This window comes from Pezoporus occidentalis, unplaced genomic scaffold, assembly GCF_034315485.1.
Source record: "Pezoporus occidentalis ecotype Australia unplaced genomic scaffold, CSIRO_AGI_Poc_V1 ctg184, whole genome shotgun sequence".
NCBI lineage: Eukaryota > Metazoa > Chordata > Aves > Psittaciformes > Psittacidae > Pezoporus > Pezoporus occidentalis.
In genome coordinates this window covers 619,587-645,678 of record NW_026913683.1, presented here as the reverse complement: position 1 = coordinate 645,678, position 26,092 = coordinate 619,587, and the positions used below count along the sequence as shown (strand labels likewise).

The window sequence follows — 26,092 nt, the reverse complement described above, 5'->3', positions numbered from 1 at the left end:
TCCCTCCCCAGCATCCCTATAGCCCCCTTCAGATACTGGAAAGCTGCTATGAGGTCTCCACTCAGCCTTCTCTTCTCCAGCCTGAAAAGCACCAACTTTCTCACCCTGCCCTCACACAGGAGGTGCTCCAGTCCCCTGATCATCCTCGTGGCCCTCCTCTGGACTTCTTCCAACAGTTCCATGTCCTTTTCATCTTGAGGACACCAGAACTGCACACAATACTCCAAGTGAGGTCTCACAAGAGCAGAGTAGAGGGGCAGGATCACCTCCTTCGACCTGTTGGTCACACTCCTTTTGATGCAGCCCAGGATACGGTTGGCTTTCTGGGCTGTGAGCACACACTGCCGGCTCATGTTCGTTTTCTCATCAACCACCAACCCCAAGTCCTTCTCTGCAGGGCTGCTCTGAATCTTTTCTCTGCCCAACCTGTAGCCTGGGATTGCTCAAACCCAGGTGTAGGACCTTGCACTTGGCATGGTTAAACTTTATGAGGTTGGCATCAGCCCACTTCATAAGTGTGTCAAGGTCCCTCTAGATGGCATTCCTTCCCTCCAGCATAACAACTGAACCACACAGCTTGGTGTCATCAGCAAACTTGCTGAGAGCGCACTCAATCCCACTGTCAATGTTATTTACTGATAACACACAAACCTGAATTATTTCTGTTGCCTGCATCTCTGATACCACTCCCAGGATCCGCAAATGCGTTGTCAGGGACATCAGAGAGTACAGCCTTGTCTATCATTTTTAGTATCAAATATGAACCCTGTTGCCCACAGATTCCTCTAATTCCTTTAAACCTGCTTTCTGCTTCAACAATAACAGCTCTAATATTCTTCTGCAGTAACTGGATATGATCTACATACTTCTCAAATTGCCGTATGTTGAGATGCAACATGTTAATAGTGAGCCTGTTGCAAAGTTTCAGATTTCTGTAACTCAAGTTCCACAAGTTGGCTGAGTAACCTGTCCACTGGGTCTCAATGCTAACACAATATACAGTTATTGCTGATGTAGTTTTAATGAAGTTTTACAATTTTCCAAGGTTTATTTCTTCTTTTAATGATTTTTTTGAGCATCCACAAACCAACTGCATGAAGACAAATAAGTAACTCAAAAACATAACTTTCATGCTTCAAGCACACTGGAGTTCAAATTCTGTAGTTACTGGCACTGAATAATACAGACACATAAGCAAATACATTACTTAACAGGGCTACTACTCACAACTGATGATCCAGTATAATCTTTTAAAGAATATTAAGAAATTGCCAGTGGTGAGACAGCTGTGTTTTTCATGTTTACAAGCATAAGTATTTTATTTCTCCCTCACTTCAGAACTCCTTGATTTTTGTAGACATGAATACATCATTTTAAAAGAGCTAAAGCACACTGCAGGTCAATATATAGTTCACATAACTTGTTGGCTTTAGTGGCAAAGACCAACCAAGCATTTTATTTCTTCCTCATGCCTGTACCTATCCCACAGGTTGCAACCATCTCCTACTGCATTAAATTCTGGTCATGCAGCTATGTCATTTACAATACAGACCTGCTAACAGCTGTATTAGCACAATGAAGCAAGCAGCTAATAACACAATGTCGTGGTTTAAACCCAGTCAGGTAGCTTGTTCGCTCACTCCCAGTGAGTGGTGCCGAGCTGACAACAATCGAGGTCCGTGTCCGTCTCCCCCCCCCTGCCTCCCCGCACTGGGGCTCTCCCCTTCCCCGCTCCCGGAGGAACGGGGAGGAGGATCGAGAGAGTGCAACTCCTACGGGTTGAGACAAAAACAGTCCAGCAACAAATCACCACCGCTACTATCAGCTACAACAATGATAAGGGAAAATAACAAGGGAAGAGAATACGATACCACCGGCCAAGAAAACGAGTTCCACCCGGAAGCCCCTGTCCTTCCGGGTAACTCCCAGTTACCCCTCACCCCGGGCATGACGTGCTGTGGTATGGAATACCTCCCTGGCTAGCCCGGATCAGGCGCCCCGTCTCTGCTTCCTCACAGCCTCCCCTCCTCCCTGGCAGAGCATGAGCCTCACAAAGTCCTTGGTCAGGGTAAACATCACTTAGCAACAACTGAAAATATCGACTTCACCAACACTGTTCTCAAGCTGGAAGTCAAAACACAGCACTGCACCAGTTAACACAAAGGAAAAAAACATGACTGCTACTGCGGAACCCAGGACACACAATATTCCCAATGTTTAGTTCACTGCAAATATACTTACCCTGATTTTTTTTTTTTTTCATACAGCCATAGTACTGCATAAGTATATGCTCATTAACTCTATCCCTCAAAACATTTCTGAATAGATAAAACTGTACTTAAGTTCTCGAACTCCTTTCCTTCTGGATTTCCAAGTGCCTTCTTACACCAAACTCCAGGTTCACCTGCATTATCACGTCAAAACCACAAAACCTGCAAGAGCAGCTAAATACATATAAAAACTGGGGCACCAACAGCGGTTTTTCTGAGAACCAGCTATCATGTAATGCTGATTAAACCTTTGTATAAGTAGTAGGATGCACAAGAACCCTGGATCAAAAGCACATGCACTATGCTTTGTAAACCCAAGCGTACACAAGACTAGTTAACTAGTTAATACAGACTGCACAACTAACTTGCCACCATTGCTACTTACACAGCCTGGTCAGATGGGAAAACAACCACCGTATAACTTACTAGGAGTTTCAAAAATGATGGTGATATCTTTTCAATACCAGGATGACTAAATGAAATTATTTCTGTGCTAGCTTTGTGAAATCTCTCCATCCACCACATATAAGTAGTTTAAGCACCTCATTAGGACAGGTCTAACTAGCCAAATATAGAAACAGAATTGAAAAACTAAGCCAATGAACAGATTTGCAAGCAGCTTAGTATTCTAGAAAACTTGCTAGCATGCCACAGGAAGTAAGTTTTCTCTCTGCTTTAGCACCAAGCAGCATTAAATATCCTGCTGACTAGAAGAGCACTGGCCTTTAGCAACAGATCCCTAATCTGAAAAATACAGCATAGTAATGGCATAGTCTAATAAAAAGTCTATTAACCCTAAATAAAGGTCAATTGACCTACAAATTTTATCACAGAGAGACTTCTAGAGTGGAAATTGCTATGAAAGATGAATACCTATGCTAAGGAGCACCCGTTTTACAAGGCTATTACCTTGTCCAGGTCTTGAGGTTGAAGATGTTCCTGCAGATGGCAGTTCAGCCTCCTGCCAATTAATTACAAATAACATTATTTGAATGTTCAGCTCCATAGTACCTTTCATATTAAATCAGTACTAATATCAAGATTCTTACCTTTGCACTTGATTCTGGATCAAATCTTTCAAGAATTAATTTAGCCGTCTTGTATGTTTCCTTCTCCATTACTTCCTCGAGCTGGAAACAAAAGGTTCCACACATCAACACAGAACTCCTCGAAGTATTTTACCCTCCCTATCCTCCCATTTACAAGCAACTTACTAATGTCACCAACAGATGAAGCTCAGTCCAATGAACCAGTAGCATGTTCAAATACCTACAGATTTGCAATATTCAATGGAAATGAAATTTTGCTTTCAAAAATCGTTTCTAAACTCTAATGGGCTACTTCTACTTAACAGCTTTATTGCAAGGAAACACCAAATATTGCTAATTGTTTACATATAATGAGGAGAATAATTACATGCACCAACTTCAATAATGGAATGTGCAAAAATCTATCAGCCATCATTATTGGAAGTTATTAGACATGACAAGCAAATGACAGGCAATTCCTTAGATTTATTTCCTCATAGTACTTAATGCTATTAATTTAAGGAAGGTCGTTAGCCAAGTGCTTTACAGAATAAAGTCTCTGTGCCAATTAACTCCTGTCAGCATCGATTTTAGATTATTTATTAGCAGAAGCAATTAGCTTCCTGCAAACGCTGTGAAAACTCACTAACTAGAGAACAGCCATGGAATTTGCTCAAATGACCTTAAAGACTGGATCTCCATCTTTACAGCAATTCCAATGCTTTTCAGAAAAAAGAACATGCTAAGAATTGAAATAAAAAAACTTACTGAGAACTATGCATACTTTAGGGAGTGTAATTAAAGCACTTCATTATTACACCATTTTATTTACAACGCACTCAAGTGGCTTTATAGTTAATACATGGGCTTAATTAAAAAAGTAATCACTAGTAAAGTATCATTTTAGTGGTTAACAGCCAACATCAGAAGCAGCTTAACTTTAAAATGGAGATAGCTGAATTTATGACAAATAGCTAATAGGTATAGAAATTATAATGCATTTTACAGTATCTTAAGCAGACCTTTTCTCCTAGATATACCAACTAGTGGCCATGTCCAGCTAAAAATAGAGGGGTTGTTTGTTCTCAAGTTTGCTGTTGACATAAACTGCAAAACTGAAAATGTCAGTGGTCAAAAAATTAAGTTCTCGCAAACTCATCTACCATTGCTAAAATAACAGTGCAGTTAACATGACTTTTATGCCATTATTTAGCTAGTGAGAAATTAACATTTCAGCCATTCTGTGTATACAGATTTTGTAGGGGGGGTTATCTTTAGACAGACCTCAGAATTACAAATAGACCTCAGAAGATAAATAAAATCCACTCAATTTAATGGATACGTAGTATCAATTTAACACTCACACAGTGTACCAGACATTTAAGGCAAGGGATACTATCCAAGCTGTTAATTACTACTGAAACAAAACGGAGTGAGAAAACAGAAGTAGAAATCAATTTCCTAAACTTTTATTTCAGCAGGACTTTGCAGTTAACCCACTAACTTGGTAAAACAAACATTACACACTGCAATATCAGAATTAAGGGTCAAATAGGAAAAATTGAGTATTTATTGCTTATAAAAGTAAAAACCATAAGGAAGAACTTTATATGAAGGGGTAAGGTTAGTGAGGTGAAGCTGCAAACTGGGGAAGTGTGAACAGCCAGTGTCAGTATCTGCCCCCAGATCAAAACAAAAAACTGAGCCATGCATACAGCTGTCCTTATAGCCACACAGGCAAAAAAGAAATAGCCTTTTGCAGGACTGTGACCTTTAGCATGGGAAAAACAGAATGCTCCACCATTACTTGACACTTTCCTTATCTAATGCACTTCTTGCCACACGAGTATTAAACAGGACAGTAGTTATTTGCGGATATTCAAGTTTTCAGAAACAGTAATATTTTCAAATGGAAAAAAATAGTTATTTTTCCCATTATATATTTATTGGATAATTCAACAAGTTACTCTTCATATTTTGAAATTCATATATAGCTTTATAGTTCTACTAAAGCTCAAGCTGAACAAGAGTTCAGTTTCACAACGGACTCTTTACAGGTTCCTTGAAAATGTAGAGAAATTGTCAAAACTACTATAAGCACACTCACAGCTCTTAGGGTTTCGCTTCTAGGATACATTTTTCTGAAATTAAGTTTGGCTAACAATATCAAATTAGGAATCAAAAAGGTCAAACTTTATTCACTCTTTGAGTAAATTAATATAATTATTAGAAGTAAATAATGTCCCGTGTAAAATTTAAATACTATCTCTATACTTGCATAGCAGAAGAAAGTGGCTTGTGCACTTGCCACGGCAATCTCCTTTATAAATGCAAATCAACATACCGACTTCTGGATTACTCACCATCCTGAAGCATAACCTTGTAAAAGTTAACCTAGTCCTGAGCACTGGCTCAGTAACACAGCAACATCTCAACACCTCCTGCTCTTACTCCATAATACACACTTCTGAGATCTACTTTCTTCCAAGGGCTAATTCATAGTCTATTATTACCAAACTTAAACACTGAGTAATAGAGATCACAAGTGAAATATCTATGAAAGTTAATACCAGCATACTCAGGGATTTTTCAAACGTACTTCATGGAATTAACCTTAATAAAGAATCGTGGTCATGCACCGCATTCTCTCCTATGAATAACTGCATGGATGGCCTCTTTTCTAACTGGCAACCAAACAGAATTGCTGTGGCAACAACATCAGTTGCCTATACTCAAGAGTAATATGAGTAATGTATCTTAAGCTTCTTGTAAACATGATTTAGCCACTGGAAGTCTGAAGTACTGACACAGTGCAAGCTACTTGTTTGCCATACTACCATGTGAGTTCTTAAATTGAATTACTTGGTATGTCAAGCCTGACTACGGCAAGTCATTTATGTTCACAGAAAGCCATAGGACTCATTTCAGTCTACCATGTGAGATATGCCAGTACACATAGCAAGTTTCCTTAAAATATGAAATAAATCATTTAAGCCACAATAATCAAGAATACTCTGCAATACCCATGAAAACAGTAAAACAACCAAAGTAACTGACCACACCACCCAAGTCTTGGAAGGCAGACGCAGGGACTGCAAGAATGAAGACCTTGGGTCCACTGTAGGAGAGGAACTGGTTCGAGACCATCTTAAAAATCTGAACATACACAAGTCCATGGGACCTGATGAAATCCATCCACGGGTCCTGAAGGAGCTGTCAAATGAAATTGCTAAGCCACTGTCCATCATATTTGAAAAGTCATGGCAGTCAGGTGAAGTTACCAACAACTGGAAAAGGGGAAATATAACCCCCATTTTCAAGAAGGGGAAAACGGATGACCTGGGGAATTACAGAGCAGTCAGTCTCACCTCTGTGCCTGGCAAAATCTTGGAGCAGATTCTCCTGGAAGGCACGCTAAGGCACATGAAAAACAACAAGGTGCTTGGTGACAGCCAGCATGGCTTCACTAAGGGGAAATCCTGCCTGACCAATTTGTTGGCCTTCTATGATGGGGCTACAGAACTGATGGACAGGTAGAGCAGTTGATGTCATCTACCTGGACTTGTGTAAAGCGTTCGACACTGTCCCACGACACCAAGCTGTGTGGTTCAGTTGATACTCTGGAGGGAAAGAATGCCATCCAGAGAGACCTCGACATGCTTGTAAGGTGGGCTGATGCCAACCTCATGAAGTTTAACCATGCCAAGTGCAAGGTCCTACACCTGGGTCTGAGCAATCCCAGGCACAGCTACAGGTTGGGCAGAGAAGAGATTCAGAGCAGCCCTGTGGAGAAGGATTTGGGGGTGGTGGTCCATGAGGAAAATGAACATGACCAGGCAGTGTGCGCTTGCAGCCCAGAAAGCCAACCGTATCCTGGGCTGCATCAAAAGCAGCGTGACCAACAGGTCGAAGGAGGTGATCCTGCCCCTCTACTCTGCTCTTGTGAGACCTCACTTGGAGTATTGTGTGCAGTTCTGGTGTCCTCAAGATGAAAAGGACATGGAACTGTTGGAAGAAGTCCAGAGGAGGGCCACGAGGATGATCAGGAGACTGGAGCACCTCCCATATGAAGACAGGCTGAGAAAGTTGGGGCTGTTCAGCCTGGAGAAGAGAAGGCTGCGTGGAGACCTCATAGCAGCTTTCCAGTATCTGAAGGGGGCTATAGGGATGCTGGGGAGGGATTGTTCATCAGGGACTGTAGTGACAAGACAAGGGGTGACGGGTTAAAACTTAGGGGAAGTTTAGATTGGATATAAGGAGGAAATTCTTTACTGTTAGGGTGATGAGGCACTGGAATGGGTTGCCAAAGGAAGTTGTTAATGCTCCATCCCTGGTGGTGTTCAAGTCCAGGCTGGCCAGAGCCTTGGGTGACAATGGTTTAATGTGAGGTGTGTCTGCCCATGGCAGGGGCGTTGGAACTAGATGATCTTAAGGTCTTTTCCAACCCTAACTATTCTGTGATTCTATAAACTGTCTTGTGACAACACTGCATGAAAGAAATACTTAACTTGATCATTCATCAGTAAACATGATTTTTAACTGTATTTTGAGCTTCCAATTGCACATTTCCAGTACCCTAGCACATACTGGGTAGACAAAACTGGGCTTATACAACAACCAACTCCCAGTAGAGTTTTTGTCACATACTGAAGGCTATCAAAGTATCTACAAGTCTTATATGCTTAGAAAGTTGAAAATTTAAAGTTCATGAAACAGTAGTTATTTTAAATAACAAAATTCATATGCTGAATTTTCACCACACATGCTGTTAACTCTAAGGCAGCCTCGAAATCAGACTTCTTGTTTTTGGAAAATTAGCAGAAGCAACTTTCCAAATTCTTACCTGAAATGGCTAGGAAGGCAGCTCAAGTCTAATATTACACTCAGCCTCCTATAAGGGTAGCTGAGCAAACTTCAGCAAAGCTTAATTCTAACATTAGCAAAGTAATCACTACAGTATCTTTGCAACTCTGTCCTCAGGCTAATAATTATCCCATCTTTAGACTGCTGCTCCAGGTAAAGTCTCCACTAATTCCCCCTTGTAGCAGCTTAATAAATGTCCTGTGCCCTTGCTTTAATATGCTTAACCCTCTGAACTTGTTCATCTATACATTCAGGCTTAAGGGTTGACATCCTCATGAACCAAGAACTCTAAAGCCGAAGTTAGAGCTACACAACCAGAGCACATCTTACAATCAAGGAGGGGAAAAAAAAAAGTTGTATCTTGTAGTGCCTTAATTATAGCTAATAAACTTAATCCCTACCACCAATCCATAAAGAAAAAAAAGCATTCACTAGGAAAAAAATAGTGTAGAGTCAGTTCTGTGTAGAATTAAGTATTACACAAACTGTGCATCAAAGTACAGGATAGAGAATATTAACAGGCATTTCCAGATGAAGTATCTATATTTGCATGTGTCAGGTATTTCACCCACATGAATATCCACATGATTATGCCATGGAACAGAACTTTAGTTCTATTGAGCAGCTCATTGCATAGCCACCAGGGCATTTATAATAGATGAGGAGCTTACTCCATTACAGGAACTCTTCAGCACATAAGTAATGTCACTAGAGAAAAGGTGGACCACAAGCCTGTAAGACACAAGTAGTGTAACATTTTTTCAAAAGGATAATTGTCTTCAATATAAGATTTCTCTAGCAATCAGGTATCTGAGCTGCAATGAAGTGAAAAGCCATAGCTGTTGTGGCAGCATGACAATGCCCAGAAAACCATTTGCATTACAAATAAGCAGGAAATACATAATTTACTTATCCCAGATACTTTGAGGATCACAATGTAAGTATCTTAGTAACTAATCCTATTTGCAAACTCAGTAGCAAACCAGAATCTAACGAAAAAAAAAAAAAAACAAAATCCCTTTCCTTCTTGCTTTACATTAATTTACTTGAAGGTTTTTACTTTGTTTTACTAAAAAGTAGGTGTTGATATAGGTATTCAAAGCCACAAACAGTGCTAAGAAAGTTAATCCAAAATAAAAAGAAATATTATCAAACCCAAATTTTTACAGAACGTAGTAAGTATTTTTATCTAAAAGACAAAGTATATTCTGACTCATTACCTGCATCCACTTTCAGCTCATTTTAACATGCTAGGTTTCATGTATGTTTATTTCATTTTAATGCTTAATTGAATACCTTTAAATTATGATGAAAATCAGGAGTCAATATTCTGAGTAAAAAAATACCAACACTTCTGATTCAAGAGGTTGCAATAAGTCTTCTGTTTCTGGTTCCTTCATAGGAACCAGGCACTCACAAGATTAGGAAATAACCATGGACTTTTTAACTCCCCTCAGATTGAAAAACAGCTGAGTTATAGGTTATTGTACTTCCCAGAAGTCTGTTCTACCAATCTTACTTAGAAGTTTCTTTTTAATGTTTAAAACTTCACATACATATATACTAATGGTAATTTATATTTCCAGGTTTAAACTCTCCATAGTTACACTATAATTTCTATATCGTTCACTAAGTATTCATGCAGTTATTTAACATTAAACTACTGCCTGCTCTTCTACAATATGTTGGGCTTAATTTTCTGCATATGCAATATACACACATCTTGTTTCAAGAGCATCAATGCCCAAAAGAAAAAACACGCAAAAACCTCTCCCTTTTATAAACCAGCTTCTTCCTAGTTTTCTTTTGTTCAATGCCTTTTCTCTAAGGAAGTGCTCAGTATTGTTAGTTCTTCTAGAATAAATATGAGGATTTTCGTGATTATGGAAAACTAAACCGAAATGCTTCACATTTAAGATTCCAAAAGCTGACTTGTTCTCCATTATGCTTTTTCTGCTCCAAGAAAGTTCCCTCCAAAGCCATCCAATGGCTACGTACACCAGAAAGATTAACTAATTTCAGTTAAGCAGTTTTCATAAAATAAAAATTAAAAACACAGTTTTCATACTCATTTATTTTATTCTCAGAAAATGTAAACCTCTCCAACACCATTTTTATCACCGCACTCAAAGAACACTTCAACTAACAGATTCCTTAATATAAAGAACAGCATATGCAAATGTCAGCAAATCCTCTTAACCAGTAACCTAATTATATCATTGTTCTCTGGTAATAATTTTTACATCTACATTTTAAAAGTAAATATATATATATATATATATATATATAAGTAAAAAATGCAGTGGAAGATCAGTGAAAGCTGCTTCCCCTGTAAAAGGGCATACGATATCAGACTCTTACCTGACAGAGTTTTGGTAGCTTTCTTGTGGGTTTTCAGTTAATTTAGCTACCATGGCAAAATCCAGAAGGCATGAGGTGAACAGTTGGGAAACTCATCAACAATACAGCTTCATACTACAACTTTTGGAGTTTTTGAGGGGAGGAAGGACTGTTTGGAGAAGGAGGGTGTCTGAGGTTTGATTTGTTGGGATTTTTTAGTGGTGGTGGGTTTTACATTTTGCCTTGCAAGCAAAACTTTGCCAGGCAAGAGATGAAACCAGCAACATAAGTAAACAGAAAACTTCCTTCTGGAATGATTAAGGGGAGAAGAAATTTATTAAAAAGAAAATAATAAAAAATAAATAAATCTGCAAAGAGTCCAAGTTATCCAAGACTTGGAATCTTTTCCATCCTAAATTTGGCTGAGATCAACTGTTGATCCAGTTAAAGCAAGTACCTGGCATACACCAGTTTTATACTGTTAACCCATCCACACAGCTCACAAAATAGATGACACCAAGAAAACTGATAGGACTGATACACAACATAATTTTTTGGAGGAAAGAATGGAAGAAATACATAGCACAAAAATAAGATGGAGGAAGACAGGAATTAACTGGTGATGCATTTAAGATATAAACAATCTGTCACTTGAAAGATAAGTTCATCTTGTCTAGATTAAAGTCCTTTTTACCAATTATTAAGAAGACATTAAGTGACTGAATAACTATCAAAGATATACTTGCACTCTATGTTCTTAAATAGAATTATAAGAAGTGTTAAGTGTTGCACCAAAAGTAAAAGCAGCAGTCAGCAATGAGTAGGTTAAAGCACACATTTTTGTTTTCTGACAAAACGGAATCACTTTACACAGATCTAGTAACATTAAAACAATAGCTTTTAAGTTCAAATACAAGGAGACAATTTATTCTCTCATGCAAGCAGTCCTTTGTAATTTGGGGGTAAGGAAAACCTTGTGTGGTACTAGGAAATGTACGAAAACAGAGGAGTGGTAATAGTTTCCCCTCCTTCCACTCTTCATCTATATATTACAATCAAACTCCTAACAACTAGCTTTTCTTGAAGTTTTACTTACTATTTTTTTCTTTTGAGATTTTAAATCTTCCAGCGCATCATCTAAAAAGAAGGACATCATGCATTAGTTTTCATATATGAATAAGAGAATTTCAGCACGTTCTAAACATTGTTTCATCCTGAGCAATCAGGAAAAATTATGCACTGACCACTACCAACCCTACAACATTAGTAAACATTGCATAAAATACCTGAAGTGTTTGTGACATTAAAAAAACATAATTCATTTTAAACATTGAAACATTGAAAATTATAAATTACAGCCCACATCACTTTACAGTTACAACTTAAAATAATCTTATGTACCATCTCCTCATTAAACAAACCGATTCTAGCCAGTGCCCTTCTTTGATGCACATTAAAACTGGTACAGCAATGGACCAAATATGCTTAATCTCATATGTCAAACTACAGGAAAAAAAATCCAACCTTGAGGTCTAAGTATTAATATATCCAAGTACCAGATTTACTGGCTATTACTTCATGTAAGCCTTTTAAGACACATAAATTTCAAATGCCAGGTGAGTTCTGAGCTTCAAATCTCAACCTATTACACCTTTCAAGACAATACCAAAACCCCAAGTTTTGTAAGAAAAGCTACCAGAAGATCCTTTTACTACTAAATATTAAGAGAGACTGTTACAACTACTAGTCACAGCATTTAATCTCTCTAAAAGGACAGGAAAGAAGAAAGGTCAAATGCACGTGTGATTTTCCTTTAAGTCAATGTTGCAGCTTGGCACTCACAGAAAACTCCTTATAATTAACCATAACCTAATACAGAAGGTATCCTCTTGATAACCCACTTTCTACTACCTCCTTCACAGCAAGAAGAGTTTAACAAAAAAACTTTACAGCTTCTTCCCTTTCTAGCTCTGCTGGACACCAGCAGTTCATTTCCTGTCAGATCTATCTATTTTTACCCATTTTTCAGTTAAGAAAAAAAGGAAAGAAAAAGATTCATAGAACAACAAGAAAAAAAACAAAGCCCAGCAAACTAAATATATACTATTTTGTATCTTTATTTGTATATAAGTATGCTATGCACATTTTTTGAAGTTAATTCAGGAACAATACTGTTACTCAGAATGCAGTGAACACATAATTACTTGAACTGTTCCAGAATGTAAAAATTTATTTTGATAAAGACACTGTATTAAATGTATAAAATATTAAAACTGGGCGCATACATATCTGAAAGTTTGTGCAATGAAAGGGTAACTACAACAATCATGTATATAGTTAAGATAAAAAGAACACGGAACAAGACCACATTTAGCATTAGGTTGGAACACAGAAGATAGACAATTCCACGAATTGTGGATTTTCACATTAATAAGGTATCTTCCTCCACCAAATTTTACATTTACATTAGAACATAGCCTCTCATGTAGCCCTACACCAGAAATGCACTGCAACAGTGTGGTATCATGTAGCCAAACAAATAGCACAACACCATGAGCTGTTACCAGTTACTTCGGAAACACATACAGAAATACCTAGAACATCTTCAAGCCTAGCCTCCCACGAAGCAATGCTATCAGTTTTGTTTCTCATCACTTTATATCCCATGTTCAACAAGAACTTCATGGAACACCTGCCCCTTCAGACATGGCCAAATGGCAATTACTGCAAAGTACACTCAAAAAAAGAAAATATAGAATCATAGAATAGTTAGGGTTGGAAAGGACCTTTAAATCATCTAGTTCCAACGTCCCTGCCATGGGCAGACACACCTCACATTAAATCATGTCACCCAAGGCTTTGTCCAACCTGGACTTGAACACCACCAGGGATGGAGCATTAACAACCTCCTTGGGCAACCCATTCCAGTGCCTCACCACCCTAACAGTAAAGAATTTCTTCCTTATATCCAACCTAAACTTCCCCTGTTTTAAGTTTGAACCCGTTACCCCTTGTCCTGTAACTATAGTCCCTAATGAAGAGTGCCTCCCCAGCATCCCTATAGGCCCCCTTCAGATACTGGAAGGCTGCTGAGGTCTCCACTCAGCCTTCTCTTCTCCAAGCTGAACAGCCCCAACTTTCTCAGCCTGTCTTCATATGGGAGGTGCTCCAGTCCCCTGATCAACCTCGTGGCCCTCCTCTGGACTTGTTCCAACAGTTCCATGTCCTTTTTAAGTTGAGGACACCAGAACTGTGCACAATACTCCCAGTGAGGTCTTACCTTAAATCAAGCCTACAGAAAAAAAATAATTCATACCAGAGAAGCCAATACCTGCAAGATACCTCACTTATTTTAATCACACTTTAGGACAGATCAGCCTGAATATTTGTCAACAGTTGTTTGCCTGACCAATCTTAAAAACTGAAATTCTGTAATCTCTCCATATCACCTTTCTTAGTGTCTTCACGACCAGCTTTTCCCCATTCAGAGCACAGTTGCCAGAACTGGTATAGTCTAGTTATCCAGCACAGAACCTCTTTGGAGCTTTAGGGTATTATATAATCATCTCCAGTGAATCAGTGTGTTGTATTAACTTCCCCCAAAGTAAAAGGCTAGCTCTGAGCCACTCAGTTGCCAGTTTTGCTCTCTGAGCTACATTTTCTCCTGCTTTACTGCTGTTACTCTTGCACTGCACATTTGATTTGTCTTCTCCAAATACAGGACTCATATCTTTGAGGTAAAAAACTTCATTTTTACCTAATCTCTGGAACAATGCAGAAATAATTCCTTCTCGCATGTTCTCACATCTACTAAAACTCTTTATACACAAGTTCAACAAAACCACTAGACCTGCTTGTATGCTAAAAATGACAATAAAGGCATTTAAGCAAACTGGAAAAAAAGCATACTTTTTTTTCTTATCCAGGCATGAAATGCAAATATACATTCACCTTAGAAATGAATCACACAGCACCACAGAAGATATGGACAACTTTATTTCTGCATAAAAATATATGTCCTATGCTTGCATATCAAATGCAAACATTAAGTTTAAGAAAAATTCCAAAAGTGATATTTAACTCATAAGCTGTCACAAATTAAATACATCATGTTGCTCTACAAGTCATAAAACATAGTACAGTGTTGAGGTTTTCCTGTATTATTAGTCACATCACTATGAAATACTGTTACAGGCTGGACTGCTTTCAAAGGAAGTCTCAAATGAATTCTAACTACTGCAGACAAGTGCCACAGATGCAGTTTTCAAAACTTGTATTAGAATGAATCTGCATGTTAACTTTTTATACATATTTGAACACCTCCCTTCCCACAGCAGGGGGGCTGGAACTAGATGATCTTTAAGGTCCCTTCTAATCCTAACCATTCTATGATTCCTTTTTGGCTTTGTTATATGACTCCCTATTTTCCTTAGCTCTCAAAACAGCACAAAAACACCTGCTTATCCCTTCTCTGCTCAGGAAAACATAAGCATGCTTTGGAGAACTTGGGAGAGAAAAGCTCTACTGGCAAACAAATTAAACAGATCTACTTAAATCTTTTCTCTTATACATAAAGATAACAAAGACTATTGGATATAATTGCAAGATGCAAGTATTGAGGGAACTACTACTATTGCTTCTATTTCCTTTCCCTCATGCCTACACTACATTTTGTTCCATGATACTTTGAAACATGCAATGACAGGAGAAAGTTACCACAATTCAGTAAGTGAAAAATTAAGTAGATTCCTTCCTGTTCTTTCAAGAACCATGTGGCAGAAACAACAGTTTAGCTAATGCTACCCATTTCAGCATCAACCAAAAGGCTGCTCTCTTTTCCTGGAAGCCAAGTTATCAAAAATATTTACATTTTCACAGCAATTAGGTCATATTCTAAAAAAAGACAGAAAAATACTTACTATTCCTTTCTGTCCTTTTGGAAAAGAAAAAAATGAGCAGTGTTCTTATAAACCAGATTCTTTAAAACAGAAAGGAAAATTATATTAATTAAAATATATTACAGTAACCATTTCTGAAGTCATTTAGCAAACAGAATACTTACCAAATTAAATTTAATTTTTCAAATACAAAGAACAGTAATCTTTGAACAATGTTTATACAGAAAGCTAAGAATTCAATTATACCTTGTCAACAGGACATCAATGTTGATCTAAACAAAATCATCCTCTTTAATAAAGTTTAACCAAGCATTACTATAGGTAGAAATACTAAGGCAGCAAGAGCAGCAAGTAACATCATCACTCGCTCAGATGTTCAGTGGGAACTTTTAAAAATCAAGGTGTGTGCAGCTAGCTGAAAATTACTTAGTCATCACATCTTACTTGATAGATTTATGACTCATGTTATCCAGAAAGCCAAGCTTATCAGCTAAGACCCAAAATTAAGACCCAGGAGATTCGCAGGAAGAATTTAATACCAATGAAAACCATGAGATTCGGCTACTGTACAAACGGTCTCCCAGAGTTAACTGACCTGACTTCTGGCAATTTTACAGAACTCTGAATCTACTCAGTTTCTGCAGGGTTTCAGCTGATTTAGCTCAAACAATGTAGCAGTTTATCTGTGCTCAAGATAAAGTTAAACTGGTCTATGATCATTTTACATTTGAAAGGTCTCTCTGCAATCATCTGGACTTCATTTGTTTTAAAGCTTAGAATTGCTTATAATTATTAAGTTGACACTTTCCCTGGCAAGTTACTCAGCCTAAGCCAAGTGGCAAACCTCATACTTCAAGCCCCTCCAAGCACCTCAGTCAAAACTCTCCTAGTGGCAAGCACTATATAATAAAGCTTAAACTAGTAATGTTTCATTTGGGGGAAAAAAAAAAAAAAAAACAACTCAAAAGGTTTTCTGAGTAACAGCTAGTTAAGAAAACAAGTAAAATGCTAGTACTAGATTTCAAGTAGCTTCTACGTGATTTATAGGAACATCTTTCGCATTTATATAATGGCTGCCCAGTTTAAAATGTTTTCAAGTATTAACACCACCACCTGAGTTAAGGAAGTTAGACAAGACAACTGGAATGCAACAGTAACCTATCAAACATCAGAGAAACAGAGAAAAATTTAACTATTCCATGTTCAAAGGTGTGCTGTGGATGGCTGTGTCCACTTATACAATGTATGTCTCTCGATAATGTATCAAAAGAAATGTTTTACAGGATTTTAACTCTCTTACAGACTAAGTTACATAGACAAAAGCATTTTTTTTTTTACTGTATGCTTAATAAAGACTATTCTACTTCAGGCTGTATTCTAAGCTAACAGATATATGGTAGGACTTCATGAAATTAAAGAACATTCACCTTAAAGTTCTTAAAGAGGTAAAGTTTAATAGCAGACCATTTCAGACCAATTTTACAAATAAATATTTTTCTGAAAATCAGATATGCAAGATGAAACAACCTAATTCAAATGAAAGTCATTTCAAGGGAAGCATCCTTCTAATATGCTAACATAGGTCTTCAACTTTTCAGATGTTTCAGTAGGCATTTAAAAGTAATAATGTTATATATTCCTAGAACTTAACTCACTCTACCAGCATCAGTAACTTGCTGAGACTCTGAGGGAATGACCTAAGGCAGAAATAAGTTGGTGACTGACTGCAAGCTGGAAAAGGCAGACACATTCCAGTCTGATTAGGGCTGAAAAATCTCTAGAGCTATTACTGGGTGGCACCAGGCATTCAGCGTGGAGTCACCTCTTGACCGAGAACAAAGACAAGCTGGCAGTTGCTTGCCATTCATATCTGCCAAAAAAAGCTGAAGGGGAATAGCTTATGGGAAAAACCTGATAAACAGTTGCAAGTCATAAGAGAACAACAGTCTAATTCTAAATGTTAGTAAGACGATATCCAATTCAGAGTTTTACAGAAACCACCTTTAAAAGAAAAAAAAAAGGAAGAAACAAGAATTGGAAGACAAACTAGAGAATAAAAGTCCTTTGTGCAAATTCACTCCACAGCACTAGAAGCCATCACCTTCAGCAACAGAAGTTTTAATCTCTACACAAATCCGAACACACCTAAGTGAAAGAAGGCTGGTAATACTTCCTCTTCTACAAGCCTTCGCTGTTAGCACAAGCAAGCATCGCATGCTAACAACAAAGAGCTCCAAATCCTTGCCCTTAAATGCAAAGTCAATTCATATTGCTGCCAAAGATTAATTTTGAGTGTTAATTTCTATATTAATCCTTTCTAGTCAAGATACTGCTGCCCGTGTATCTTCTCCACAGGATTCCATAACAGCAGCACATTAATACATTATGCATCATACAATACGATGCACAAAAATCATCTTCAAGGGGTTTCTTTCCATGTTATGTTATGCTGACCCACACGAATCAAAATTGCAAAGCCTTAAATATTTAGATTCGACTTTGCCTTTCAAATCTAAAGCTAAGGCACTGACAAGTCATGTTTTCATATACAGGTGCCATACAAATATGGACAGTATTTATGATGCTCATTTCAGCAAATCAGCAAATGCACTGTGCTTCCGACTGGCATGAAAGTTGCTCAGTAGGTTGCTTCTTCTCCTTAATGGTCTACGGAAAGAGGAGACAGGGAAGCAACTGGGTATGTGAGGCGAGAGCCGGTTTTTAGAAGAGTAGTTTTCTTAGAAAACAAAAGCCATTCATGAGCACAAGCTGCCAATCAGCTCAGTGGAACAAGAAAATAGACAATATTTTCTCCTAGTTGGATCCAATGATGTTAGGATATTTTCCCGTTGATAAAAACTGTAAATTATTTTCCAGGAAAACAGCTAATTATGTAAAAGTAACACCATATTTAGGCCAATGACCTTTCAGGTGACTTCTGTGTTGTCACCTAATATGTAAGTTTCTCCATTCATTATTGCTTTGGGGGTTTTTCCCCATGATTTTATACAGTGCATTTTATATACAGGTGACATACCTTCAGCCACTTTCTTATAGAAGTGTTACTTTTCCAAACAGCAGTACAAATAAAACACAAAATTATGCTCTTCTGCTTACATTACATTACCTTGGCTAAAGCTGTTCAGCCTGTAGCCCTAATAATATAAATAAAAAGCCAAGTAACTTCAGATGCTAACATCTTTTCATGGTAAGACTTAGTTCAACACTAAACCCATCCCATGAGGAAGATTTCCCTCAAAGAAAGTGTCTGCCTAACTACTTGGATTTATCTCTAAAAAAAAAAAAAAAAATTCAGCAAGTTATGACAACTCAAGGATTGTCAAAAGCAAACCCAAACCCCTGCTGAGATGCATTTTTCATCTCCTTTTACTAGACACAACACCAGGGGAGGGGGTGGAAGAAAGACTCATAAGAGGCATATTTACTTACATCAATGGAAATGCAAAAAATGGAAGTGTCATTATCAACCTTGCTGTCCACTCATCAGGAAGACACCACAAATATACAATTAAGCAGGTAATAAGGTAAAGAAGCGAAGAGTAGAGAAGCAGCCTTCCAACCCATAGTTTCTGTAGCCTCTGATTTTTTTCTCTAAATTCTTCTAATGTCTGTATTTCCTGTAAATAAAAAGGGTTAAACCTTATCAATGAAGTTAGTAGGTGATTTTACTAAGCTGCCTTCAAGTGTTTGCTAAAATTAGCCATATCTATTTGATACTCGATTAGAAAAGTCAAGCTTTTTGATAAATGACAATATTTGCCCAAAGATAACTTTCACAACATAAATACATCACACTATTAACATTGTAATATAGGCCACTTGCACTGCATTTGCAGTAGCGCATCACAACTGGGGAGAAATTCTGCAAATCAGCACTTTTTCCTACTTATAATTTTTTAGTCTATTTGGGACAAAAGGAAAATACTAATGCTACGAATGGGTCTTTACAATCACTAAATCACTACCAACCATAATTTGCATTCTAAAACTTTTATCAGGCACCTGTGGAATTTCAAACGCTTCTAACACTTTTCTATTAACATGGGAAATGCCTGAAACTCCTCCATCATTTCACATATTTTAATTTCATAATTTTCCTCACATGAACAGTGAAATCCTCAACATCTGTATGATGCTTCTGGCATATTAGTAAGCAATCAAGCAATGCTCTGCTATGTCACCATTTTGACTGCATTTCAAGTAACAACAGGAATACTCACAATAAAAGGAAAGTATTTTCAATAAAAGGAAAACAAAAACTATGAAGAGCATATTTCAAAACCATTAATTTCCCCAGAGTACAGACATCTGTCAAATGCTGGCTAAAAAAAAAAAAAAAAAATCACAACTGATTATTGAACCGTCTATTCAGTTATTCTGCCCCGATCTTACTACCACTACAGTTACAACTCTTATACTTAAAACATACACTGAAGCTTTTCTCATGCATCTGATGAATGGAATTTTTTGTTAGTGACATCTTCCATTACATGGGATTTTAACCATTAGTTATAACTATATTATGCAATATAGCCAACAGAGCCTACTTCACATCCATTCCCATTTCAAGCTCTCTAAATAAATTCTCAAACTGTACTGTCTCACTGTCCATTATACAGCATTTCTTTTGGTTGGTTGGGAATTTTTTGGTTTTGGTTTTTTGGTTTTTTTTTTTGCAGGGAGAGGAGGTGCTAATGACTAGTAGGGGAAAAAGGTAACAGTCCATCTGAAACTCAGTCTCTAGTACATCCAACTGGAATAATTATCAAAGTAATTAAAAAATTCATTACTGTATTTTACCTAATGTGAAAGAATTACATGACCGTCAAAAAAGGATGAATATTTCTGAACAAAAATCAAACACAAATACATACCTTATCAATTTTTTCTAATACTTCTACAGTGGAAGGCTTTGCCTGCTTACAAGGGAAAGAACAAAGATGTTGATCTCACTTTTTAAAAAGACAAAATTTTGAGGATTACCATATATTAACAGTTTACTAACAAAAAGACATTCATTATACACGAATATATTACCTACTTTACATAAAGGTAAGTTTTCCTATTTTAATAATGACAAATAGAAGGGACTGTAATGAATCACTATTTTATAGTTGGTATTACTATTAACTGAAGGCTCTGCTCCTACACCACAAACAGATAAAAACCTATAATGCATGTACAGCAATAATGGATGTGTGTGGTAAGTAAAACAAGGACAGAACTGATGAGTGGAAGGAATAGGCAAAACAAAGAGAATATACACAGGAAGCCCTAACTTGAGAATTTAGGCTTTTTATTACTGTTCATTCCACATACAGACAGTGCTCCAATTAAATTATAAGCAATTGCAAACAAATGTTATCATCTCCACTAAAATTCCCCTTAGGAACAACTTGAAATCCACCTTGTAGGTTCCTTTCCTCATTTCTAAGATAAATCCACTATCTTTCTCCCACCCTTCAAGCCACAGATTCAGAAACCATAGCCCATACTGTACCACCACGAAAGTGAGCTGCTTTTTGTTACACAGAACTGACATTTCATCTAAACATTTGCCTTCAAAGGAGTTTTGTATGAGAGGCTCTGAAATCAATTGATAGTATGTAAAGGGAAACCTAGACTCAAACAACTCACACCTGCCAAGAGAATAGTCAAAAACCTCATGCTTCTTCCTCACAAACTCAATAGACCATTTAATAATATACAAGCTAATAAAAGCAGTAAGAAAGACTTGCATACATAGCTACCAAAATATTTCTCAGAACAGACATATTTTGACCTAAAACAGCCACTAATCTTTCAAGTCACAGATGCTGCTCTATCTAACCCAGTGAAGCACCACAAAGCTATTTAGATTTACAGGAACAGTTAAAATGGTATTTTTGTAAGTTAACCAAACCAGTGCCAGGCCTGGCACTACAAAGGAAATAAAGGAGAGCCACATTTTCACAGTTTAAGGATTTGCCAGAAAACATTTTTGATCATTATGCCTCTCTACTGGACTTTTAAATGAGATATTAAAGGGAAAAGTTTAGCACTAACATTCAACCAGTAATAACAGTTAACCAACAGACATTAAGAAATGCATCCTGCATATTCCCATCTTCTAGATGAAAGAGTACTATATCATTACACAATTTTACTTACCCTCCATCTTGAAATTAATCCACCCATCTTCTACTGTGGACAAATGTTGGCAGAGCTATCAATCTTCTACAAGAATTCACAGCTAGAAATGAAGCATTAAGCACTTAGGAGTAATCTAACAGCATAGTTCAAGATTCTTGTATTTGTTCCAGTATATAAAGGAATCAAAATATCACATAAAGCCATTGGCTAGTTATCTACCCATGTATTATTTAAAAATCCAGTCTGTTTCACAGGCCATCCTGTAGTCAGCTGAACAGCCCTGATGCGACTATACTTATTTTGACTTTGGAAATATTTAACCAGAGGGGAGTCCCCAAAAATAGAGGCATAAAACAACTACTGAAAAAAGCTACCAAAATCCTCCAGCAGAAAAACAATTTAAAAAATTATTAAACAGGATTAAGAAACTGATTTCTGATTATTTCATCTGCTGCTCATAAGCATAACTCAATGTGTTTTTCATCTGTCATTCCAGACATCCAGCATTAATACCCCACTATTCATGAGAAACTTCATCTCCCATAAATATACTTCCTTCTCATGCTCTCAGCCACAAGAGCACTATTGTTTTTCCTTCCTACAATCAGTTTCAAGGTCAAATAATCAGTTTCAAAGAGATTTCACCTGCACTAAGAAAGCGCTACACTGGCAAGTCTTCCCTACACACAATGCACAGAGCAGTCACCAGCATATCAAATGGCTCTAAAGCAGTTCCAAAGGTGCAAAAGTAGCTCACCTTACCCTACACAAATCTGCAACCCATGAACAGCAATACCTTGATGATCTGGGTCTAGGTTCCTGAAACAAAAAGGCCTAACAACTTCCTGTCAGCAACTGGCTGGAATCAGCTGAAGCTCGGAATCAACTGACAGCTTGGAATCAACTTTTGAACCTTAGGATGGCAGAATTTCCCTCCAGTCATTTAATTTACAAGTTTTTACTCAGTGAATTAAAACATTACAATTATTAGCCACCTGCACAGTAAACTAATGCTCACTCCCAATTAGGGCTCAAACCTTTTTAACTCTGGAATGAAACAGTCAGATTTAATAAAGCACTGGTCTAGTTAGGCAGAAATGAGAGTAATTATTATCTTGTTTATTAAGTAACCTCTGGCAAAAAAATGAAATATAAAGAAACCTAATCTCAATCCAAATTTGTTTCCAAATTGTCTGTGGCTGTCAGAACAAATTAACAAAATAAAGGATACACACTGCTCAGTAGCACAAATGCTATTGTGGTATGGTAACCTCTTCACCTTCTAAGAAAGCCGATGACTTCAGAATCCAGAGCTAAAGGCCCTATGATTTCAAAACCAATGCTTAAAAATAAGAAATCCATACCTGAAATTACGACAAATGAAGCTAGAATAGACAGACAAATTAGCTATGCTGCCACCAAACTACTAGCACAAAGGGGTGAGCTACAGAAAAGGCACAGTTACCCCTTGGACTCTTGAGTAAATTCTCAAAAGAATCACTACTACAGCAACTCAACTCAGTGAAACAGCAGCAGTATTTTTATTCTTCAAGCACACAACATAACACTAAGAATTTCATACAGTTGTCACTTTGTAGTTACAGGTGAGTTTTTGCATGACAGGTACTGGCAGTGGATACATGCAGATACTTTCTTCACAAATATTTCTACAGAAATACCTATGCAATGACTTTCTTCACAACGATTTCTACAGAAACACATATTATGTATCTTTATTGAAAAACAGTATGAAAGCTATGTCAAATAGCCAATCAAGAAGTTTGCAAACTTAGCACAAGGTTCCCAAACGTAGCTTGTTTCCACAGCTGCTGGGAGCAACAGTAGCTCTTGTTACAGACAGACAGAAATGCTCACAGGGCCTGTGTGCTGTTTTCCTTCAGGCCATAGTTAAAGAACCTCTGCAGCAAAAGTGTTGGCGGATCTTTTGGGTATACATTATCCATGAGCCATTGGTGACACCGACCTTTGTCAATAACACATTCATAGTGCTATTACTACATATGTTTAAAATACCTGGCAAGTACCTGAAAGAGAAACAGGTTTGACAAGTGTCATCATACATATAATTTTACATGAACCATGATGCTGACAGGCTTTATGTGCGCTGCTCTGCAGGTCAGTAATACTACCAAAACCCTTCCCCAAAGAGATATTAAGAGATTAGGGCCACAAGATTCAGATTCACAGTTTAGTCGAGTAACCATCCTTCGTTAAGAGATGGAAAACTTTCTACGGTTTCTATGGAGTGCCTCAGAAGTGTTCTGAGTCCTATGGAGTTCCTCTATCCTGCTTCTCCTTTTTGACATGACTACACAAATTTTCAACTGCTTCAAACTCTCCTACTTCCTCCTTACCTGCCACTCCACACACCTAACACTAATCCTACTGTTCATGGTAAATCCTCCTTCCAGAAGTCTCTTCCTTTCCTTCCCTTCCCATGCTTTAACCATAAAACTATTTCACAGCACTTTCCAAAGGCTGCATTACCTTAGCACAGAGCTGTCCTTTCCACTCACTCGGCACGGCTGCACAAAGATTGTCACTGCTTTAATACACAAATAAGATAGCTGCAACATTTCCTAACCCTAGGTTTAAAAGAGACAACTGAAGTGTTAAAGAACACAATGTAGAAGCTTAAGAAAACATTACCAATTTTGTTATTTGCCTCTTAAAATAATATTCTGATAGCAACATCTCTACTTCAAAAACATGCAAGTTAATTAGCAAAACGCAAAGCAAAAGTGCCACAGTAAGAGTAGCAGAGCCAAAAAGGCTTCTTTTGAAAGAGAGATGAATCATGCGCAATTACAGAAGTCATCCACCAACTTATTCATCCAGATGGAGAAAATAGTTGTATGATCTCATAACAGTTTATCAAGTCAGTCTCAAATTTCTTCAAGCTTGTTGCTTATGTTTAAAGATTAAAAGGTCTCCAAAAAAAATCAAGGCCTCTAAAATTAGTTTTAGTAACTGACATGCTGAAATTCAAGACTAAATAATATTACAACAAGTAATATTAAAAGAAAAAAGGAAGTTAGAGACTTGAAATGGAGGCTTTCCATACAGGCCTCTTCCCCGAAGGAAGACAGAATGTTCTTTAAATACTTTTCTTGTAAAGTTTGTTAACTTTATGTAAATATTTTCAGATATTTACCATTACAAAGAACATAAGTTCTGCCTTTCCAACTGAATCTCCAGTTCTGCTCACAAGGTTTCCACCGAAAATTCATACTATCACACAATTTACTGACCCCAGAAACTTCCACAATGACCACATAAAGTCCATAAAAGGACAAGAAAACAAGCAAAACAAATCCAGGAGCATCACCCACCACGTAGCCTGTCCTAGGACCTATCAGTTAGAACAAGATTCTGAATTTTCTTCAGTCCGTTTTTAGCTGTTTCTGTCTGAAGGCATCCCACGGAGATCCTATGCTTTGCAAAGCCTTAGCTAGAAAGGCAAACTGGTTCCCACACAAAGACTCCGACGCTGCGGAGCACGGAGTGGGTGGGTCAGGCGCTCTTTCTGAAGCCCAGCCCTGTTTTGAAGCCCGCGAAGGCGAATGCCAGCGGCCCAGGAAGGGAACTTGATGGCCCGCCGCTGGGCAGGACGGCGACAAAGGCCAGCTTCAGCTCCCGGCGCCTGCCTTACCGGCCGCCCTGGAAAACACACACCCCCCACCCCCAGCGGCCCCAGGGCGAGCATGGAAAGCGAGCGCCGCCCCCACCGTGCACCCAGTGGCTTCCACTTTCGACAATGAGCCCCGCCGGCTCGCTCCCCAGCAGCCGCCCGGCTGTCCGCGGTGAGGCGGTGCACCGGCCGGCGGCCCCGCTTCGCTTCAGCACCCAGAAACGCGGCGCCTGAGCCCCTCTGCCTCTGCTTCTGCTGCTGCTGCCGCTGCCACTGCCGCCGCCCCACCACGGCGGAGCCGGTCCCTACCGCGGAGTCGCTCGGTCCGGTCGGACCGGGCCACTCCTCTCCCGCCAGCACGTACCTGTCGCGGCTCGGGCCGCGCATCCCGCCACCACCCGCCAAAGGAGGGGCCAGGCCACCCCGACGGTGCTCCCATCAGGCCCCGCGCGGCCCGGCTGCCAATCAGCGCGTCGTGCCGCGGGGCGCTTTGGAACAGGGGCGGGCCCGGGCCGCGGGTGATTGGGCCCGGGTGGTGGTTGCTGGCCCCGCCTCTGAGGCAACGGAAAGCGGGTGGGTGTTGGAGGGGGTCAGCTCTGCTCCGCCGGGCTGCGGAGGCCGAGCCGTTGCTGCGGCTGTCTTTGATACTGATTTGCAGGAAAAAGAGAGTTTTTAACACCAAAACGTAGGAACAGGAGGGTCAGGCTGTCCTGTGAGCTTCGCAGCAGCTTCGTGACGCTGATGTTCAGCCTCTGCCAATGAAGTAGGTGCTGACAGACGCCGAGCTGGATGTGTTTTCCCGGCGGCGGGAGCTTGAGTCGCCTGAGGGTCACAGGAGGTGTCTGCTCTCTGCTTCCCGTAGGCAACTGTTGAACTTACTTGGAGTGA

The 26,092-nt window shown here is 38.7% G+C and overlaps 1 protein-coding gene across 2 annotated transcripts in view; it reads right to left on the bottom strand.

The window, feature by feature from the left end:
• The window catches only part of LNPK (lunapark, ER junction formation factor), a 45,323-nt gene extending 19,616 nt beyond the window's left edge, over positions 1-25,707 (bottom strand). The window contains exons 1-8 of one of the 2 annotated variants that reach the window (XM_062615873.1): positions 25,569-25,707; positions 21,571-21,652; positions 20,295-20,339; positions 18,850-19,037; positions 15,421-15,479; positions 11,598-11,638; positions 3,320-3,400; positions 3,180-3,231 (exon numbers count right to left, since the gene is read on the bottom strand). In XM_062615873.1, coding sequence (XP_062471857.1) covers positions 3,180-3,231; positions 3,320-3,400; positions 11,598-11,638; positions 15,421-15,479; positions 18,850-19,037; positions 20,295-20,339; positions 21,571-21,597 — 493 coding nt within the window. In that variant the 5' untranslated portion in view covers positions 21,598-21,652; positions 25,569-25,707. The remainder of the gene's footprint in view (positions 1-3,179; positions 3,232-3,319; positions 3,401-11,597; positions 11,639-15,420; positions 15,480-18,849; positions 19,038-20,294; positions 20,340-21,570; positions 21,653-25,568) is intronic. The other variant, XM_062615874.1, reaches the window with a different exon arrangement.
• Positions 25,708-26,092: the final 385 nt, after the last annotated feature.